The sequence below is a fragment of the Cryptomeria japonica genome, chromosome 7, assembly GCF_030272615.1.
Source record: "Cryptomeria japonica chromosome 7, Sugi_1.0, whole genome shotgun sequence".
In the NCBI taxonomy this organism is placed as follows: Eukaryota; Viridiplantae; Streptophyta; class Pinopsida; order Cupressales; family Cupressaceae; genus Cryptomeria; species Cryptomeria japonica.
In genome coordinates, this window is record NC_081411.1 from 525,435,621 (window position 1) to 525,458,379 (window position 22,759).

The following is a 22,759-nucleotide window of genomic DNA, read 5'->3' on the forward strand; positions in this document are numbered from 1 at the left end:
CATACGTCATCTATGCCTTAATCAGGAGCGTTGAGTACGCAGGACTACCTCACAGAGGAGTGATTGGAAGAGGACCCGGCGAGGTCAGAGTTTGTGAATCCTATACCTACTTGCATCATCCACCAGGGAAGAACTACAAGTTAATCAATGATACTTTCACGATGAACATCACAAGGACGTTGCAAGGAGGGATTCACAACAGATTATCTCAGGATGCCCAGGAATTCATCAAGAGGTACGGTGCTTGGTTCATTCAGTTTCCCAAGTTCACTTACATTAGAGTGTATGGATGTCCTTTACCTCCATACATGTTGCCGAGGTACCCGACAGACAGAATTGTGTTACTTGAAGTAACAAGGCAGTTGGCAGCATATGTGAAGGCATTCAGACACAGACATCAGAATGGAGTTCAGGTACCTATTATTTTGGGTAATTCAGTTGAGGTATGTCCTAATGTCTTAGCCATGGATGACGCAGAGAAGGAGTTAGCCTTGTATCCTTTTTCATCTTTTGCTTGGAGGAATAGTTTTGATCCACATGGACATTTAGAGGAGACGGTCGGTAGAAGATTTAGACATGAGCACCAGATTGAAGATTTTATGATGAATCTCCTAGACGATCTCGAAGTGAAACGAAAAATGCATTCTAGATTGCCTTTGGATTTCATCAGGAAATGTAAGATTTACAGAGTGGCCGACCAAGCTCAGGACAACGGCAGGCACATCCAATCTTCATATGATAGAGAAAGCAAAACAATAAGTTTGAATTGGAATGAGCCCGAGGCCGTGGATTTAGATGATTTGATGGCACCAGTCTTGTCTTGTACTCGCAGATGGGTAGACGTTCAGCATCAGAAGTTGAGAGAACAAGGCATAGCCATGTCTTTTACTTTGGAAGAGAAACCAACCGAAGGTGGAGCCAGTGTTAGTGAAGGCAATCCTAATCCTAGGAATTCAGGTGAAGGTAACCTTCGATGTGCCAGTGAGGGCAATCTCCATTCGAGAGGTTCGAAGAGAAAGGAAAGATCAGAAAAGAAAGAGTCTTCCAAGAAAAAGCAAGGTGCTAACAAAGATCAGACACCAGGTACTTCTTCCAGACCAGAGGATAGAACAGTTCGAGTGGAAGAGTCCATGGAATCAATGGTACAGAATGATAGACAGGAGGAAGGACAGGCACAGCATGTTTCATCCGATGGATCTCTCCAAGACTATGATTTAGATAATGATAATGAAGTAACATCTCCTCCCAGACAAGAAGAAATAGTACATAAAGAAATTCAAGTTCAAGAGACAAGATCAAATATCCCAGATTGGTTGAAGGAAAGATTGACTAAGGTGATCGTAATTGAGGACGAGGACAGTGCAATTGATTTAGAGAGCCTCGTGGGACGTTCACATATGACAACAGAGAAGAAGAAGGCTACAAAGATGTCCAAGATGATTCGAGATGAGACTGGATCTCGAAAACTACAGATAGCTACACCGGCAGCAGACAAATATGAGGGTGAGATCCTAGCAGAAGACTACCATATACAGACTATTGAGTTAGGACCATCCACAGCAGAGCAGACTTTAGATGATGCCACCGACACATTTGAGGCATTGAAGGACAAGTTTAGAGAAGAAGTAGAAAAGAATAGAAAGCTTGAGAAAGAGGTTGGCGCATGGAGGACATATTTCAGTCACATCAATGACCTTTGGGACGTCAGGATCCAGTTAGATCACCATTGCAGGCATTGCCCCTTCAATCAATCAATGAAGCAGAAAGATTCAGGAACCTGGTCCAGCGTACATGTAGTTGGATGGATAGATCTCACACGGTGGCCATTGAGTTTGTTACAAGGATGTCGAAGATCACCCATCAGGCTATCCAAGTTCTTGAGATTATTCACAGATTGATGGCAACAGTAGCTGCATTTGCCCATACCAAGGACGTTGTCATCCCTGTCTTGAAAGTTATAAGACACACATCCAGAAGAATTTTAGCACAAGAGAGGATCTTAGAAGGTGATTCTCACAGTTTGTTTCAGTGGTCAACCTTACTCCATGTAAAGAGTGTTCTCTTCGAGGACATCAGTGTTAGATGTGGTCAAGTTGAGGAGGTGATCAATCCGATCCAGGACAGAGTATTTGAGGTACTTCGTACCATTCTTGGCAGAAGGATCGAGGTCGAGACAGATGTGGATTTACAAGAATTTGAGGATAGAATCAAGATCATCTTTCGCAAGGACGCAGATGTTACAGATGAGCAGTATGATCAGATGTATGCCACCATGCTCCTGATTGATAGAACAAAGGAACTTGAACCTACTTGGGACACGGCTCTTCTAGATGCATTTGATCAGGTTATCCACTTAGAAGAGAGTATCAAGAATCTTCCCGAGATTCCAAACACAGAAATCGAAGGAATCGTGACAAAATTCATTGCATATGCTAAGAAAGAGAATTGGAAAGGGAATAAGATTCTAGATGAAAGGTTGTTACAGATGACATGACATCTTATTTCTCATTGGTTGATACCTCCTAGTTTTTTGTGCCAAATTTAATATTTGGCTATGTATTTAATATTGTTCAGGAAAAAGGAGGTCATTTGTAACAAACCCTAATTAGGGTTTAGGTGTCATGATCTTGTCCATTGATTTATTTTCAATCTGGACCTTTCATTATAATTGGGGATGCTATTTATCCCCCCATTTTCATTTCAATAGTGAATAGTGAATAAGTGTGAGAGATAATAGTTGATGTAATAGAGAGATTAGAGTTAGAAGCAATTTTTATTTTGTAGCAAGATTGAGTCTTGAAGAGAGATATTCAAGCAATTGTTGTATATGATGACTTGGAAATCAATAAAATATTGAAGTTATGGTGTTTTGTTGCAAATTTCTTAAGTTATCTTCATGGTTGTTGGATGTACTTGAATCACGCTCAATCAAAGTAGTTTGTTAATTTGAAAGACTAAGTGTGAGATTTGATATTTGGTAGGATTCGCTATCCAAACCACTAGCTTCTTGCTGATTGTAGGAACGCCTTGCGTGGTCGACTGGAAAACATTTTGAGTCCTTAACCTTCAAGCATTGTCGCATCTAGGATATGTACCTTCATAATAGTGTCCTTGGTCTTTGATGCATTGAACACCATTATTACCTTAGAAGATCGCACTAATTTCAATTGAGTTGTTATCTTATGGCAAAATTGAAGTTGGTTGAGTCTTGCCAAATCTCATTCATGCTAAGTCGTTCATAGGGCTAGGCTAGATTAGACTTCCTTAAACCCTGTCCTTTTGCCATTTTTTGAAAATTAGTAAAAATCTTCGAGCCTTTGGAATCCGTAAGACGCCTTGGAGGAAACAGCAAATCACATCATACCACTAAAAAAGCTTGTCCACACGTGGAGACCCCACTAAAAGAACCTTGGAGTCCATCTAACTGATCCTTTTTGCAGATCTTCAGCAGTTAGAGACTATTTTCTCAAGAGAGGATAAGATGCCTGTCGGTATTTTATTCTGTGTATGATTGTGTACAAAATACACGTCAACACAACATAACATAATGATTATTCCCGGCAACAAAGGCTCCTACTCTACTCCGTGGTCCCCCGGATGGTCATCCAGTCAATTGCTCGTTCTCTCTAAAAAATAGGAGACTTCCCTAAAAAGTAGGAATTGTCGTGTAAATGCTCAAAATGGCTCACAGAGCCCCTGCAAAGCTCTATGCTCCTCAGAAAGAGTCCCCTAGCCATCTAGTTGACCTACGGGAACTCGAGTGATAGTTCAACCCTCTGCTCATCTCCTGTCACCTAGAAATGGGACATCACAGTACTCCCTTCTCGGAGATTGCTTGTTATCAAGCAATCTGCACTTGCACACTGAGCACCAATCCCTGGATCCCATATTGATCTAAGAAACATTGCTTCACCCAACCGCTACGCTACTCTAATATAAACATCTATATACCCAAAGTGAAGCAACTCATCAAGGATCCATTGAAGGAATGCACCACACATGTCGATACTAGGATCCCAAATCATTGTACTATCATATCTATCCATCATGTCAATACTCATTATGCTACTGCTATGAATCTAGAGATCACCTGACCAGCTGAGAACTTCACTCAATTGAAGCCACAAGTACCACCAACCATCAATGCTGATATGAACCCATCAATGAGCCAATTTCCAACAAGGAAAGTGTGATGGAAACCTCTCCAAAACCTCTTATCTGTGGCTGCAAATTGTCCAATTTCCCCAAAACTTAGTATGTCTTCGTTGGAGGATACCAAGTAAATATTTTGTTTAGCCATGCACCAAATGAAGTCCCTTACATGCTAATCTTCATAGCCCACTGTCAAATCTAAGAAAACTAAGTCACCGATCAATAAGTACATCGCTGCCCTATCATATGAAAGAGGTGACAAGTCCACAGATGAATAGTAGATGTTTTCATTTTGCAACATGGACAAACCCTTAGTGGCTGATCCACTATGAATGCCACCCAATAACTCATCAACTTCACACCTAGCCATCCCTACTTGAATGTTCTCAATGCAAAGTTTCAAATTTGACTCATTAGATGAAAAAGAATCGTTGACCAAACTCAGAAAATCAGACTGATGCTTATACCCCTTCACTATATCTTTGCTCACCTCTTCTTCCCTTGGAAGAAATAAAGACCTAATGGATGATTCTCTTTGTTTCCTTGCATCATCTAGCTGACTGCGACGTTCTTTGACTCTTTGGAGGTGTTGTCTTGCATGGGCAGAAAGCATCTTTCCTTGGGTAGCTCTATGTAACCAATCTTCATTCAACTTTTGGCAATGTTTTATATCAACTACCCCAAAGTACACAAAATCAGACTTATGATGGATTGTATTATTCACATCATCATAACCCATGCTTGCACCATGTGTACCCTCAAATATAGAATGCAAATCATTGTTCTCTTCTTGACCAAAGGCTGCCATATCTTGAGGAAGAGAAGTTATGTCACAGCTATTACAAACTTCAGAATTAAGGTCATACCTTGGTGTCAAATCTTCAATTGATACAAGCACCTTTTCCTTGTAAACTTCATGCCCAACCTTAATATCTTGAATGCCAATGCTAGAGGTCTCTTCTTTACTGATTAACCCATGTGTCAAATCTGCAGACTCATGAAAATGAGGAAAAGAATCTCTGCTGTCCAAATTCAGAACTTGGGACTTCTTTCCCCTACTATCTTCGGATTCACTACACACCATTTAATTTCGATTTTTCTCATGGTCCTCCCAATTGAGAAGAGGAGGTAGAGTGTCAAATGAATCCAAAATTTCACTATCCATATCAACCTCATGTTCTTCATCAATTGCTGATTCAAAATCAGTCTTTGAGCAATCTGAATACTCATCAAACCTCTCATGAATATCCTCACTACAAGGTCCATGTGATGACAAAGAACTATTGATCAAACTCAGAAAATCAGAACCGTGTTCAACAATAATCTCTCCATGGGCTGTCATACCTTGTATATTGCTTGAAGTTACAAACTCTTTCTTCACATCTTCCACCATGAATGATGGGACAACGTTGTGACCAACCAAAGAGGCACCAATTGGATCTATGCCTTCATCGATCAGGATCTCTAGTTCACCCACCAAAATGCTCTTGCATTCCTTGCCACTAGGGTGAAGAGGAAGTGAGGTAATGCTATGCTCAAGTAATGGATCATTACAATAATTCATACCTTCATGTGGCTGATTACCAAGAAGCAATTCTTCATTTAATCACTGGACATCTTCAACATGCTTTCCTTCAAGGGTGGTTCTAGAACTTTGTTCTCCTATAGAATCCACTTGTGAGACTTCTTGCAAAGATGGGGAAGCCTCATGTGAGTCACTCCTCAATGCTATCAATTTGTCCTCATAACCCGAATCTGCCTGTTTATCAAATTATTCATATAGATTTTTGCAAACCTCACTTGTAGCCTTCATATCTTCTACTTTTTCTTTCAGCTGCTATGAGCTTGTGCATACCAAATCATCATCCTCACCTGGTATACCCATAAATTGTGTGAAGGAAAGGAGGCCACGTATCTTCTTAAGAAGGGAGCAATACTGATGGTAGCAGCTCAAAATTGCATCATTTGTTACCATGGAATGAGGTTTATTAATTGTCCTTGTAGATGGAGATGAAACCTTCGAGTACCCAAATTTCCTTGAATGTGAATCATCAAAATGTTGCAATTCTCGATTGTTTTGTTGTTGTGTTTCTCTTAACCTTGCAGGATCCTTCGATTTTTTCTCCCAGCTAGGTACTTTTTCCTTCACTGATGTAGCAGGAAGGAAAGTAGGTAATAATCTTCCATCCTTAATTCTGGCCATTAATGTAATTGGCAATTGAAGCAATTCGCTTCTACCCTCAGGCTGGCAAAATCAAAGCTCTGATACCACTGTAAGATTCCCTTTCTACCTGTTGTGACGTTTTCACACATCGCCCCATTGCAAATGGGGACCCATGTTTTTTTTGCTTTTTAGGGTTTGTTTTCTAGGTCTTTTAGGGTTTTGTCAGTTGGCCTTTGCATTTTTGAGTGTTGTCGGGGAGATCATGGATAGCAGGTCCTGCTTGAGTGAAGTCCTGATCCTGAAAATTGGCTAAGTCTGGAATGTCCTGGTCCTGAAATTTGGCTAAGTCTGAAAGTCCTGATCCTGAATTTGACTAAGTCTGGAAACTGCAAAACCTCCAAAAACTAGATTTTGCAATATAACTCCTGGAGGTCTGAAACCACTCTCAAACATCCTGAAAGTATATATGGAATATAACTTAAAGTACACTTATACTTAAATGTTATATTCCATGAAAATTATCCTGATAGAGAGTTCAAAAAGTCAAATTTCGCTCCTGTCCTTCACTGAGGATCCAGAGCGAATTTCGCTTCTGTCCCTCTCCAAGGGACCAAGGCAAAGTGCTCCTGTCCCTCACCAAGGGTCCAGGGCGAAAAAGCTTATTTGGGCCATTCCTGGCCTTGTTTGGTCAAATTGAGACATCAAAAGCATGGTGAAGGACGAAATGAACGTGATAGAGCATCCAGACTTGATCAAAGACAATGAAATGATGGAGTTTTTGTCTACAAAGGTAAAAGCGCTCCTGTCCCTCACTGAAGGACCAGGGTGAAATACACATTAGCTAGCCTTCCTCTCCAAATTGGGGCGAGTCCATGTCAAGAGCGAGATTGGAGTGATATTTAAAATGCCTCAAGGAAGAATGGAGTTGCAAAGACCGCAAAATTCAACGAAAATGGGCTAGGGCGCTCCTGTCCCTCACCAAGGGACCAGGGCGAAAATGCTTTAAGGCAAGCTCCTTCCAAAGATCACATGAATTAAACTCAAAATTCCAAATAAAAAGCCATTTTGGACGCCAGAGGTGAGGTTTTGAACGTGAAAATAAGAAATGCAAGGCCAAAAATGAAAGGGCGCTACTGTCCCTCTCCAAGGAACCAGAGCGATGTTTTTTTGATGTCCATTATTTTCCCATGCCTAGGCGCCAATGTCATCCAAATCGCATTAAATGCCAATTTCGCTAAAACATTGAAATATTCTAATTAAATTGACATTTAATAAAAGCGCATAGCATTTAATAATTAATTTTGAGCCTTTAAAAAATCGAAATTTCTAATTATAAAGGCATTTAAAATTAATTATTATTAATTTAAAATTAAAAGATAGAGCGCTTGAGGTATCATTTTAATATTTTGTCAAGTCGGCCTTCTTCTTTTATTAATTTTTGTTTATTTTGGGTCCTATTTTTGCAAGGTCGGCCTCAGGGGTAAGTGGAAGGTGAGCGCTCTATATATTGGGGGTGTTGTTTCACAATTCAAAACATTCAATCATCCTTTCAAGTACGAAATTGGAGAGCAATTTGAGGAGCGAAATCCAGAGAAGTCGAGCGAATTTCTACTAAGTGTGGAGAAGCTAGTGGAGGGCGAAATTCATCTCGAAGGCTATTGGAGAGGCGTATTTCTTGCTAGTTTGGAGGATAATTTCCAGATTTTTGAAGACATTTGAAGGCGAATTTCCAGATCTTGAAGAAGCTAGTGGAAGGTGGAGTTCTTTTCCAAGCTAAAGGAGGTGCATTTTATCCGAGGGAGAGCTTTGATCTACACTTTGCCTAGCAAAATTCATCTATTTTTACATCATTTCTTAGAGTTAATTCTCAAGAGGAGGTATGGCAAAATCATCTTGACACCCTTATTCAAGGTTTGATTTCTTAGACATTTTTTGGAAAAATCCAAGTATTACATGGTTAATTAGGAAATGATAACTCAAGATTTATCATGAAGTTTCCTAATTAAAATCTTGAATCTTCCTTTTAAAAGTTTAATTTTTAGATTTCAAGATATATTACTAATTTTGAAATGTTGTGTAGGTATCAAGATGGCGACTCCAAAGCCCGGAGGATCTACAAGTCGGCAGGTTCTCATCAAGGACGATCAAGCAAGGACAAGGACGACCTTCTTCAATCCAGCCTAGCATCGACAAGAGCGACCTTCTCCAGTCTAGCATCAACAAGGATGGCTTTCTTCGATCAAGCAAGGATAAGGGCGACTTCTTCTAATCCAGCATTTCAAGGCGAGGTACATCATCATCCTGCAAGTCAAGGACACAAGAAGTCAGAGCAAGGGTTCGTTGAAGAAGCATATAGTTCCAGATGAGTTAATTAAAGCTAGCTTCTCAACAGCATCAAATTGAATATCTACCAAGCTACAAGTGTCAGACGAGTTGGCATCCTAGTCATCACTCCTCTGGCCGGATTGGTCCACCTCAACAATGTCCAGATTCAATGTACCTAACTCATAGAAGGTGGCACAAACTTCGATGTACCTACCCCGGCTATCCATTGGTTGATTTTTCCAAAGAGGACATGTGTCCAAGCAGTACAATTTTATCATTGGTCGAGCATTAAATGTTATGTAATGGTTGTAACAAACCCTAATTAGGGTTTTCATTGTAAAATCTTGGCCATTGATCTCGAATTGATCTAAGCCATCGAATTGTATTGAGGGCACTATATAAGCCCTGGCATTTCAGTTTGTAAAGGCAATAGTTAGAATAGTTGGAAGCAGTTAGAAGACAGATAGAGTGTAGTTAGAAGGTGATTAGAATAGCAATTAGAGTAGAGTAGAGAGAGAAGGCAAAGATTGTTGCCAAGATGTTGTTGTAAGAGACTTGTAACTTCATTGAAGAAATGGTGAAATTTATGGGTTGATTCGACAATTTGCATGGTCTTTATACTTCTCATATTTGATTTCATGTTATTAGATAAATGGAAGAAATGTGCTTGATTGATGGTGGAATTCGTATATCCATACTACTAGCAGTTTGTTGATTGCAGACTTGCCTTGCGTAGTCAACTGGAATCATTCAGCTTAAGCTTAACTTCAATTATCGCTTCTTCATTGATATGCATCAACCTGATGGTGTCTATGCCTGCAGTGATGATTTGAACATCATAAAGCTTTCCTTCAAAGATCGCACTAGCCTTGTGGAGATGGTCCAGCGATGTCAAAACAAGACTTAGTTAGAATTTCATCGAAGATCAATCATTGCTCCTACATTCCTTAGTATTAGGATTAGATCCTCTCCTCGCCCTCGTCTTTTTTCCTTTTTTCAAATCAAAGCTAGTAAGAGCCTGTGTTCCAGCAATATTCAAAGCAGATCAGACGTTCAATCATCAAATGTAAGTCCCCCTTGTGATTCCAGCAAATCACATCATACCACAAAGAGCTTATCCACACGTAGAGACCTTACATACAAGAACCTTGAAGTCATCCCGATTGATCCTTTTCGCGACATCTTCAGCATTCGGAGGCTTTACTCAAGAGAGGATAAGGTACCTTTAGGTATTTTATTCTGTGTTTGATAGTGTACAAAATACACGTCAACACTACCCTGAGCCAAAATTTTCTGATTTTGGTTTTTTTTCTTGTCTGATTTCCTTTGACCAGCAGAAGAGAGTGTTTGGATTTGATTTGTATTTTGAGTTTTATGATGCCAAACAATAATACAATGCTTGAAATGGAAAATAAAAACAACAATGACACTTTTTTGGACTTTACTACTATAAAATAATAAACTGATCAGGAAATCAGAATTCTGATTTTTATTGCAGCAAACACCAATAACAAGAAATGGACAATTTATAACATCCAGAGTCACAATGGGCATACCAAGAGTCCAACGCTAATCTTGAGGTGTACTTTTATTTGACTAAATGGATGAATAATGCAATGTAGGAGCTTCTAGAGGGTTTCAATTGCTCCAAAGTGATTTATTCTTATCAACTACAATTATCTTAAACTTTTATTGCTGAAATAGGTAAATCTGGAACAAATCCCAAAAAGCTGTCAGGCAAGATCTCTGAATTTTTACTAATTCTCCCATTGATTTGCTCATATCAGCAATCTGTGTTGTGATAATCTTGAGAAGGACATTTATTTGCTTATTCCTGCTGCTAACAATGAATTTCTAATCAATTTCAAACCCTGATCATTGCTGATTTATTTATTTGGCATCCCAGGAGTCTCCAAAGTGTACGGCCTGCCTGGGCTGATTTACAATTTAATTCATCAATTTTCACCACCAATCTGTGCTTCCACAACATTAATAATAATTACGATAACCTGATCTGCTAATATTAGTCAACAAACAACACCAAAAATGACCCAAATTGCTTCCTGTAAGTTGAATTGGTCACCAAATAATATCATGTAGCCAGATTGGAGGAACGTCCAACCTATTTCTAAGTTCACCAAATAATATCATGTAGCCAGATTGGAGGAACGTCCAACCTATTTCCTTAGAAGTTTTCGTTCTTGAGAATGAATCCTACTGCAACTCTCAACCAGAGCTCTGCTTCAGACTTACCCATGAAGAAAAATGATCAAGAATGATGAAAAATGACCTCCAAATGCCTTTTAAAAGGCTCCAAACCCTAGGTCGTGATTTTTAGGGTTTCTATGATTTCACTTTTTATTTTTAATAAAATACAAGTCTTCCTTTAAAAATTGACCCCTTAGGCATTATATTTTATTATTATAATGTTTTCCCCTTGTTATTACAACATTTTATGCCTCAAATGCCTAGGAAAAATGGGGCCAACTTTTTATAAATTATATTATTATAAAGTGATTATAATATCACTTTAATATAATTTATTTAAATCCATAACTTAGGTTAATTTTTCCTTATTTACTCATAAAATGCAATCCGGGACTTAGATCTAAATTCCGTTTGAAGCACTGTGGTCATTGATGCCACCTGAGTCATGCAGGCTAACTGGTTCCTCCTAAAAAATAGGGACTCGCCCTAAAAAATAGGAATCTCCCTCCAAACTCCGGAAACTGCTCAAAAGTCTCTTTCTCTATTCCGTGGTCCCTCGAATGGTCATCCAGTCATCTGCTAGTTCTCCCTAAAAATTAGGAGACTTCCCTAAAAAGTAGGAACTGTCGTGTAAATGCTCAAAATGGCTCACAGAGCCCCTGCAAAGCTCTATGCTCTTCAGAAAGAGTCCCCTAACCATCTGGTTGACCTACGGGAACTCGAGTGATAGGTCGACCCTTTACTCATCTCCTGTCTCCTAGAAAGGGGACATTACAAAATCAGAAGTTGATTAGTGTGATTTTCATGTGGTTAGATTCTTACTTTTCTTTGGACATAGAGCATAGCTGGGCACAAACCTTATGAAGGAAAAATCTAGAAGTAAAGACAATTAGAAAATAAGAAAAATTAGAAACGACAAAAAAAGTGTGCAAGACAACAAATCCTATCACTTGCAAGAGACAAAGTGTTTGTTAATTTTGAGGTCAAACCTAAACTTTGCTGCCACAGAAGAGACAAGTTTGGAATTCCTCTTAGCTAGCCCCCCAAGTATTTGGGAAATTCATGTGAAGAAGGGATGCAAGGTAAGGTGTCGTGGATTTTTTGAGGTGGCATGGAAATTAACTAAGGTGACTTAGCTTGTGTAAATCCATAATAAAAATGAGCGTATGAATATGAAGAGTTAATTGATTCATATTGGGTGGAGTTTTATAGTATTTTGGTGGCATCTAAGGCAGGAAGGCAAAGTGCATCCTCTGTGCAAGGGTTGATGTGAACTAAGGAAAGTCATGGTCTTGGTAAGGCATCTTTCTGTTGGGTGAGGCGAGTTAAGGAGAATTTGAGACATGAGAATAATCTTTGGCTGGAGCAAATGACTAACCTGTTGAGATATGACTCTACTTCATATGCAGCTGCCACATTACACTTTTGTGCATAAATATAATTATATATGTATGTAATTTTGTATCTTCTGGAGGGTGAATGTTCATATCTGATCAATTCTAAGAACTTTGTCAGTTGTAGTATGCAATTGTGAGTTAAAATCTTCTGCTACAGCTATCTGGTTTAACATTTGACTTATGTGCAAACTTTAAGTATATTTCCAGTTGTTTGAAAGACTTTTTTGAGGTCAGTATATTAATAATTACAAATTATTCCTTATATTTCTCTGTAAGATCCCTGGAGAAGTCTTGCCCAAAATTTCACTTTTCCTATTGAGTGATTTGGTCAAACAATTTGCTTATTCTTTTAGCAGCGTTTTATGACGCCACTAGCTTCAAATCTGTTTTTATTTTATTTTATTGTTTCGTGTTACATTCAGAAGTTTTACTTGCAGGACTGAGTATTCATTCAACGACAAAGAAGTAAAACTGAAAGAGCATGAACTTCTGAGATAAAACCAGAAGAGAACATTTATTTTGCATTATACTCATAAATAAATTACAATGAGCATATATAAACTTCTGACCTCAATTCTGGAAAGTAATCTTTAGTTGATTCTTATCTTCTATCGCTTATTCACCCCAGTGGATGAACATACAGCTCTCAGAAATATTATCAGCAGACATACTTCATATGTAAGAATTAGAAAATGGATTGTTGTGCCCTGAAATGGTAAGCAATATCTGAAATATGTAGAATATGGTCCAGTCTCAGACCCCACATCCACGCTGTGTAGTCTCACACTCTTGGGTAAGTAGGGTGGAACAATATCTCAAATGAATTCATGCATGCACAGCACTATGATCAGCTTAAATTATTCACTTCCATTAAGACACAAAGCAAAATGGCAAACATGAACCATTTAATAGACTCCAAACAGCTAGCAAGGAGAGGCTTTCTTCAAACTGATTTGCATATGGGATGGAATACCACACTGAGCAATCTTCTCACGCTTGGCCAAGATAATAGGCAATCAACATAATCCAAAATCCCACGTCAACTAGCAAATACTGGACACGTTTTTTCTAGAAAGCTCCATGCATGAGAAAGACCAATGAATTCTACATCTGGAAGAGCCACACAAGAAGCTGCACCAATATGAAGGAAGGGCCTTACACTAGGAGAATAGGAATCGCACCAGCAAGAATATTTTAAGGTGCAAAAGCTGGACTAAGAGCACATGCAAGGAATAGGAACTCAGCAATAGAAGCCCACGATAGCAAGAGACAACTAGCATCTCCACAATACTAGAAATCACACCTCTATTTTCTTCAAAGTCCCTCAACTTGTAGGAATAAATTTATACCATAGCTATTCACATTGACGCCAAAACAATATTCCACAACCAGCAAGTAATATAATCGCCAATACGGGAGGTGCGTCCAGAGTATGACATCCAACATAACCTTTTTGAGCCGCGATTCCTCTACCAGTAGTTGCACCAAGAATATAGAGTGATTGCAGAAAAAATTCCACAAACTATGCAGAGCCACAATATTCACGGCCTCACCATTTTCACGCCCAAGCAAAATATTTCATTCATAACTTTGGAAACTTTATTTCCTTAACCAAATAGAAAGAATATATTTCTCAATAAACTTGCAGCCAAAGAAATATAAATTTTCTTGTCTTAAGAGCTATAGTCCACGCCAATATACGAAGCTCTCACTTTTCACTAAACACCTCATTAATAAAATTACCTCTTTAATTTAAATCGATACATAGCAAAAACTTAGAAATATCGGCTTTATTTATCTTTCTCATATGCCCAATTAACTGTAGCTGCTTATGCTTCATGAATCGATTTATGATTTATCAACCAAAACAATACATCTTCACAGAGACAAATATAGCTTACCCAGTGAACACAAAATTATTAATAATCTATAGCAACTGCAAATTTGTCTCAAAATGAAACTGCACCAAATTTGAAATAACTTATCTGTATAAAACCTCTTAATCCTAATTTCCTAAATGAATCTACTCCAAAATTCAATTGGGTTTCGGTCCAATTCCAAAGAAACTGAGTGTTTACGTCCTCAGATTTCTTGAACTGAAAGCCACAAGCTCTCCAATCCTCCAAGAGGAATTAACAAAACCAAGCATATGGCAAATAAGCTCTCAAATCTCCTTATAAAGCCCTCCTGGAATTTTCAGGAATAAATATTATAAAAATCACTTTTTAATAATAAACTTCTCAAAGTGATTTTATAATATTTAATTGCATTAAATTAATTATATAATGCCATCTTTATGATTTAATTTATTAAGAGAACTTTATAATAATTAACTTATTCCCTTATAATTTCTTAACAAGGAAAAAAAATATGCCAGATGTCCCTGCTGGAGAATCACTCAAAAAAGGGGACATTACATTCTGGAATTAATGTCAATATTCAACAAGATTGTAATCTGAATTTAATAGTATAAGTTGGTCTGTCATTCAGAAATTCTGCAATTCCAGATTGTGATTGAATGAATGCATGTGAATGTCAAATGAATCTTATCACACATAAACTTGCCAGTGAAATTGAATACCTATTCTGTAACTGTATAAACCTGCAAACAAGCTATCAAGCACAGAAACACGCAAACTGTTTGACAATTTACCAGCAGCAGGGGAGTTGGAAAAAGGGGAAAAAAAAATTAAATTAACAGCAACAGGGATGACATCTTACAAATGCTCCTCCTGAAACCAAATTAAGCCTCAAAACTCACAAATCTCAAAGTAGTACAACTTGGATTCACCAAAATGTGCAGAGTAAAAGACATGTGGATTCAAACTTCCATGGGTGTCAACAGAAGCAGGCTGCCATATAGGTTCTTCCCAAGGCACAAACATCAAATTAAAAACATCCTTGATTCAAAATGCCAAAAAATCTGCGACTCCAAGACAACTGCAAGTTAAGAACTACAGAATCAGAAACTAATAAATAAGCCTCACTGACCATGCTCAAAAGTATGGATGCAAATCTAAAATTGTCTTCATTTTGACAACCTCTGGGAATTACAATACAGAAAACAAACTTTCACAAATCTGCAAATCATAGATTTTAATTAGACATAAAACCTGCCAAAATCACGCATGCCAAAGGCAAACATGCAAATCTGAATGTGTTGATATATCCAAATCACCCACAAATCCTAGGACCAAGGATTCTAAATGATGGAATATCACAAATTTGCAACCAGCTGATCCAAACACAATGAATCTGCAACAAGCAAATTCAAACATCAAAAAGGGCTAGAGGGCTGTTAGGAGATACGAGCCACCAAATGACAAACTCCAAAACCTCCACCAAGTACGTACATCCAATAGCTCAAGGTCAAAACCACCATGTTTCTCTCACCAATTGATTGATCATGGATTCTTCTATAGATTTTTCCATGTCCCTTACATGAAGAAAGTAATCATTTCGTTTTGCATTTTTTTGTTTTTAATCTCTTGTAGGCAATGTCAAAATGTCACATTAGTTCAGGAAAATGTTTGAGCATACAGCTCAGCAGGGCATGCAAAGAGAATTCCTAACTGGAAATGGTCATCCCTGAGATATCCGCAGGGTCCCCTATGTTTTAGGGGTGTTTGGAGACATTTCTTGTGCATCACCATCCCAGAAACTTGGTATGATGTGTTTTATCTCTTTTTCCTTCTACTGGATAAAATAAAGGTCTAGCCAACATATCTGAAAACCAATTAATCAAGTACTCAAGAAAAGGTAAATCCTCTAAGCATCAATTTAAAGCAAAGAATATGCTCTGAACAATGAAAAATATCTGCAAAATCTGGAAAATATAATCATTCACTATGCTCATATTAGATATCCAAAGAACCAGAAGACCATAAAATTTTAAGATTTAATAATTGCATACTTTATAATGGAAATGCAATATAAGAACTTAAGGTTAATGCAAACCATCGCATAGAGGAGATCTGAAACCAATAACAAGTCCAACCTACCAAAGAGAGAACTCCATGAGGTCGCAGGAACTGTAGCCATGCAATTTAGGCTCAAGTAAAATGACATAATAAAAATGATTGTCACCAAAGCATAGGTTGGTAGTGCCAAAGCCCAATATCTGTTAAAAGTAAAGTTAGTAAAGTTAATAAAAATAATCCCACTATGTAAAATGGAAAGTTACAATTATATCAACTGTAGAACATAACATTCTAAAGAGTTCTCCCTCTTAAAAAAGCATCCTCTAATTAAACACAAGAATTACAACAGACAGATATCATTAAACTAATTTGCAATGCAATTTGTTACTGAAATAAGATAATAAAATCACAAAAATAACTGATACTATGGATTGTTGTGGGACAAAACCACATGAAAGAAAATGGGTATATGCTATTTAGCACTTTTTGGAATATTAAAAATAAAAGAAAGCATCCTCTAATTAACCACAATAATTGCAACAGACAGATATCATAAAACTAATTTGCAATGCAATTTGTTATTGAAATAAAATTAAAAAATCACAAAAATAATTGATACTATGGATTGTTGTAGGAAAAAACCACATGAAAGAAAATGCGTATATGCCATAGTTCTAGGACTCGCCAAGACTCGCGAGTCCTGAGCCGAGCGACCCTAGCCGAGTCTTAGGGGCTTGGGACTCTCCAGGAACTCGCTCTAGGCAAGACTCGCTAGAAACTGGTATTTTGCCGAGTCCTACCAAGTTTTTGCTGAGTCTTGCCAAGTCTGAGTCTCGTATTTATGGTATATGCTATAAAGCACGTTTTGGAATATTAGAAATCAAAGAAAGCACTAACTTGAATTGTCCTTCCATTTCGTTATATCCATAAATTATTCACAAATCAGGTATAAATATTTGGCAAAAGGATTAATAACCCTTTCCATGCTGCTTGAAATTTACACACTACGAAAGAATTTGTACGCATGTGAAAGTAAGCAAATGCAATCAACAAAAAGACCATTTCCATCCAAGATCTAAATTATAAATAGCACTTGCACCAAAAGGAGGTGCAATGGTTACACCGATAGTAAAATATACTCTGAATAATATAGTGGAGAGCAAAAAAATCGTAGAAAAGTAAAAATCGCCTTTAATAGTAGTAATATTTATAGTATAAATGTATTGATTTTGAAATGTTCAAAAAAAAAGAATATGAATGAACGAATGCAAATTAATTTAAAATGGTAAGTTTTACAAAATGTTTTTGCAATCTATGAAAACAATTAACTTAAGAAATCGATTATACTGAATACATTTGTTGTTGACTGCTGAGATATGTTCTTTACAACTGTTACAAGTCAGAAGACATACAAAATTTTGTATTATCGACTTCAACAATTATAAATTTGACAATAGTTTTATACTTGAATTTATAAATATTTTATTAAAGAATTGATACGACATCCAAAATTGATAAGATGTCTTATTCTAAGTAATGACAATTCTCTTTTTCTTCACAATATTAAAAAAAAAATAACTTAAGAAATAAACTACAGTACATTTTTTTCCCCCAAAAAATTTATCCTTATTATCACAATATATTATAATAGTATTTTGAAATATTTGTATGTATTGTAAAAACATTTTGAACAATTTAGTTTTTAAATTAATTTGCATTCATTCGTATTTAGATTTTTATATTTTAAAATCAATTCGTTTATATTACAAATAATTATCACTGATAAATGCAATTTTTACATTTTGTGATTTGTGTCCCAAATATATTATTCACGATATACTTTACTATTGGTGTAACCATTGCACCTCCAACCATCTTGGAGATAAAATTTGTTGCAGTGTGGCAAGACATGTTTAACAAACAAAATGCAATTGCCAACTTTTCACTATGGTGACAGAGAGAAAGTTCTTTTTCCTCTTCCACATCATCAAGTAAATGTCTAGAATCTAGAAAATATCCAGCTTCCTTCATTTCCCAAGGCAATTTTTCCAACTTTGCATTGATCTCCTATATTTATGGATGTGATCTATCTCCTACACAAAAAGCCTAAGTTACCGGTACTTCACATTTTCCCCCCAAATCCGGATGCAGTACGTATCAGATTCGGATTCGCCCTGGAATCCCTGTGGATTCGGACAGGGTACCGATTTTTTCCTCTTGAAACGTATCCGATATTTGACTCACGAATCCCGACGCATCAGGTGTAGACGTGGCGATTCCATACGGTTTTTTTGATGAATCCGCATCATTCGCAAATTTCGAGGGTTTTTTTCACGGGTCGAATATGTCGTTTAACCTTTTAAACCCTAAAGCAAAGCCAAAAATAAAAAATTGCGAAACCATTCCACGCCATGCATAGTGAAAAAGGAAAACCGAAAAATCGCGAAACCATTAACAAGCGACAGCACAGAGGTTTGAGGAGGCGCGACAACGGGAGGCGCGCGACAGCACAGAGGTGAGAGGAGGCGCGCAGACACAGAGGAGGCGCGCGACCACGACGGGAGGCGCCACGGTAGGAGGGCGACGGCAGGAGGGCTTCGGCATCCTCCATTTTTTCCCACAGGTTTGATATTAATTTTTTTATTATAGTTTGTTATAGTTTGTTAAATTTTATTATAGTTAAAAAAATTTATTAGTTTGTTAAATTTTATTATAGTTTGTTAACTTTGTTTAATAGTTTGCTAATTAAATTGTTTGTTAAATGAAAACAAACAATCTAATAAAAATATAATTTTTCATTTTCAAATAATAAAACTATTTTCAATTTTGCTAGTTAATTATTATTATTATTATAAATATGAAAATATATTTGAAAATGAAAAATTATATTTTTATTAGATTGTTTGTTTTCATTTAACAAACAATTTACAAACTATTAAATAAACTATAATAATTTTCTTTTAAAACTATTCATATTTAAAATAATAATAATTTAATAATAGGTATATTTTTAAAAAACCTAATAACTTTCATAATTATAATAATTTCACTTTCATTTTAAATAAATTATTAAATTTAATTTTATATATTTAACATTTATAATCTATTGTTTAATATTAAATATTAATAAATTTTTTTTTAATTTGTTGTAGAAATCATAATGGCAACGACCACTAGCTCTACTCCTCAAAGCTGTACTCCTCAACGAACTTTCAAAACTGACCCAAATTCACCTTTATGGAAATATGTCAAAATAATAGACCAAGTAAAAGGTGGTGGAACATTTTTATGGATATGCAACTTCTATAGTGTGAAAAAAACTAGCTCCTACAGTCGTGTCAAAGCCCATTTTTGTGTCATTCCCCAACAAGGAATCAAACCATGTCTAGGAAAGGATGGAAATGGGATGTCACCTCAAGAAATAGCAGGATATATTAGAGAGCAAGAGGAAGCAGATGCAAGAGTTGGTCGTGCCTCAAACCATCCTTTGTTGATAGGAAGAGGGAGTAGATCAAAGAGGCCCCCTACTTCTCCATCTTATAGCGATTTTCTTGATATCGTGGTAGAGAGCCACCCATTCTTGGACCCAATTAGTGAAGAACCTGTTATTGTGAAGAGAAGCAGGGGACCATTAGAGAGAGCATTTAAGAATGATGCTAGAGAGATTGCAGATCAATCCGTTGGAAGATGTCTATATGCAAACGGTTTGTCATTTAATGTGGTACGATCACCATATTGGCAGGATATGTTGAGAAAGGTAAATGAGGCTCCACAAGGGTACACAGGGCCAGGTTATGAGAAGGTGTGTAGCACCTTACTAGCAAAGGAGGTAAAAAACATAGACAATGCATTGGCTCCCATTAGAAATTCATGGAAACAAACAGGGGTGTCCATCATTTCAGATGGATGGAAGGATACCAAAAATCGGCCATTAATTAATGTAATTGCAGTGTGCCCTAAAGGGGCAATGTTTCTGAAAGTTGTGGATTGTGAGGGACAGGTGAAGGATGCACAATTTATTGCTAACATCCTTATACAATGCATTCAGGATGTGGGACCTCAAAATGTTGTCCAAGTAATAACGGACAATGCAAAGAATTGTAGAGTTGTAGGTATGTTGATTGAGACACGGCTTGAACACATTTTTTGGACACCTTGTGCTGTCCACTCTCTCAACCTCATGCTACAAAAGATAGGCAGGAAAATACATTGGATCAAACAAATTTATGTTGAGGTTGAAGAGATCCAAATGTTCATCACAAACCATAACATGTCACAGGCCATTTTCAGATCATTTTCACAGTTGGAGTTGCTAAAGGTAATTGAAACGCTTCAATTTTTAAAATCTACATTTCACTTTGATGGTTACTTAATTTTTTTTTTTTATCATGTCTTCTTTGTATTCTAATTTTTATTTTTAATTTTTGAATAGGTTGCCGAGACTCGATTTGCATCCAACACAATCGTCTTGAGGCGAGTTGTGAAGGTGCGATAGCCACTTGCTAGCATGGTAATTAGTCAAAGTTGGTCCCTATGGAGGCAATCCAATACTGAAAGGGCAGCAAATGTAAAGCGCATGATCCTAGATGACACTTGGTGGGATCGAGTGGAATATCTTTTAAGTTTCACTGAGCCCTTATGAGTATGATCCGTTATACTGATATGGATCACCCATGTTTGGGAGAGGTATATGATGGCATTGACTCCATGATTGAGAAAATGAAAGCCATCATCAATGCAAAAGAGCAAGATCCTGAAGAAACTTTCTTCAAAGAGGTTCAATCAATTTGTGTTGAGCGGTGGAACAAAATGACCACCCCACTACATCTTCTTGCATTTGCATTGATTCCCAAATTTTATAGTGATGAAATGCTTGCTAAGCCATCAAGGGTACTACCATATAGAGATTCAGAAGTCAGTGAAGGGTGTAGGACAGCACTTACTAAACTCTTCCCAGATTCTGAAATGGAGGATTTAATGACAAGTGAGTTTGCTGATTTTGTAGCCTCCAATGGTCAAAGTGTTTCCGCTCTCCGTGACAAGTATAAAAAGGATTCTCATGCTTGGTGGTACCTCAATGGCCATACATCACCAAACCTTCAAACTCTTGCAATCAAAGTTTTATCGCAAGTAAGTTTCTTAATTTTTATTGCTCTCTAAATTTAGATTTTTTACTATTTTATAATTGTCACCCTCTCACTTTGTGTCAATTATTCAATAGGTTGCTAGTTCCTCTTCATCTGAGCGAAATTGGAGCACATACTCCTTTATCCACTCAGTGAAACGCAACCGACTGGCAGCAAGTAAGGCGGAAGAGCTCATTTATGTGCATTCAAACTTGCGCCTTCTTACTCATAAACAAAATGAGTATAAGGATGGGAGCACAAAGTTTTGGGATGTAGATCCAGAGCGAACTGATTTGGATTTTTCAGCTGCCACACAATCTTTACTTTCTGGGGAGTCTGATAGCCAATGTGCTGCTAGTGCAAGTGGCAGTGAGGCTGCATGTGGTTCCAGTACTCTACCTACATCATCTAATGTCAATGATGATGTTGATCTTGATCTTCCTAGTGACCCATATGATGCTATTGCTGATTATTAGTTGTGTTATTTTATTGTTGAACGGTTCAGCCAGTGAACAATGAATTCGATATCTATCATAACATTCAAAGTTTGACAAATGGATATTTCATATTAGATTAGACTTATAGTAAATTTGTAATTTTGTTATAGACTTATAGTTATATCAATATGAATCATATATGATAGTTCCAAGTTTTGTTTAGCATATGGATGATATGTGGGATTCTAAATTTAATTTTTGTTTCTACTTATTAGACTGTATATATGTATATATTTATGATTTTTATATTTTTTTGTACGGACGTACCCATACGTACCCAGCCCCCCCCTAAAAAAATTGTCGTACCAGCGTCGCGTACCCATGTACCCGTGCCCATGCCCGTACCCGTACCCGTACCGGCAACTTAGCAAAAAGCATGTGCTATTTTATGGCTTTCAATCCAACTACATCCAGGGATCCTTTCCAATTCCTCTAACTTTCATCAATCTTCTTATCATTTGAACCTCACCCCATCTACTCTCTTCTGCATAGATGTTTGAGAGAAGAACATAAGTTGCAACTTTTTTAGGATCCAAATAAAAAAGCAGCATCGTTGTAAATATTCCTAAGCCTATATTCATATGTGCTCTATAGGCACCAAGAAAACACATCCACATTTTGCATACATGTCTACCAGAGCATTTCCAACTATAATATTTGACTAAAATCCACAAACCATTACGCTTTGATGAATACCCACACCTTGTTCCAAAGCTCCCATTATGGCACATGTAGAAAGGATGCTGGAAAAGGTTGTGGAATTTGGCTTAACACCTGTCAATTGCATTTGCTTGAAAGTTTCTAAAGCCTTTTCAACAAATCCATTTTGTACATATATTGCAATCATTCTAGTCCATGAAACCACAGTTCTTTTAGGCATTATGTCCAAACAATTCAAATGCCTTAGTCTATGCTTCCAAATTTTGCATACATGTCAACCAAGGTACTTGCAACTACAACATTTGACAAA

General features: G+C 37.1%; 1 protein-coding gene across 2 annotated transcripts in view; it reads right to left on the reverse strand.

Moving 5' to 3' along the window:
- The window catches only part of LOC131072407 (phosphatidylinositol N-acetylglucosaminyltransferase subunit P), a 153,200-nt gene that overhangs the window by 16,900 nt on the left and 113,541 nt on the right, over positions 1-22,759 (reverse strand). For both annotated transcript variants that reach the window (XM_058008550.1, XM_058008549.1), the window contains one exon: positions 16,248-16,366. In XM_058008550.1, coding sequence (XP_057864533.1) covers positions 16,248-16,366 — 119 coding nt within the window. The remainder of the gene's footprint in view (positions 1-16,247; positions 16,367-22,759) is intronic.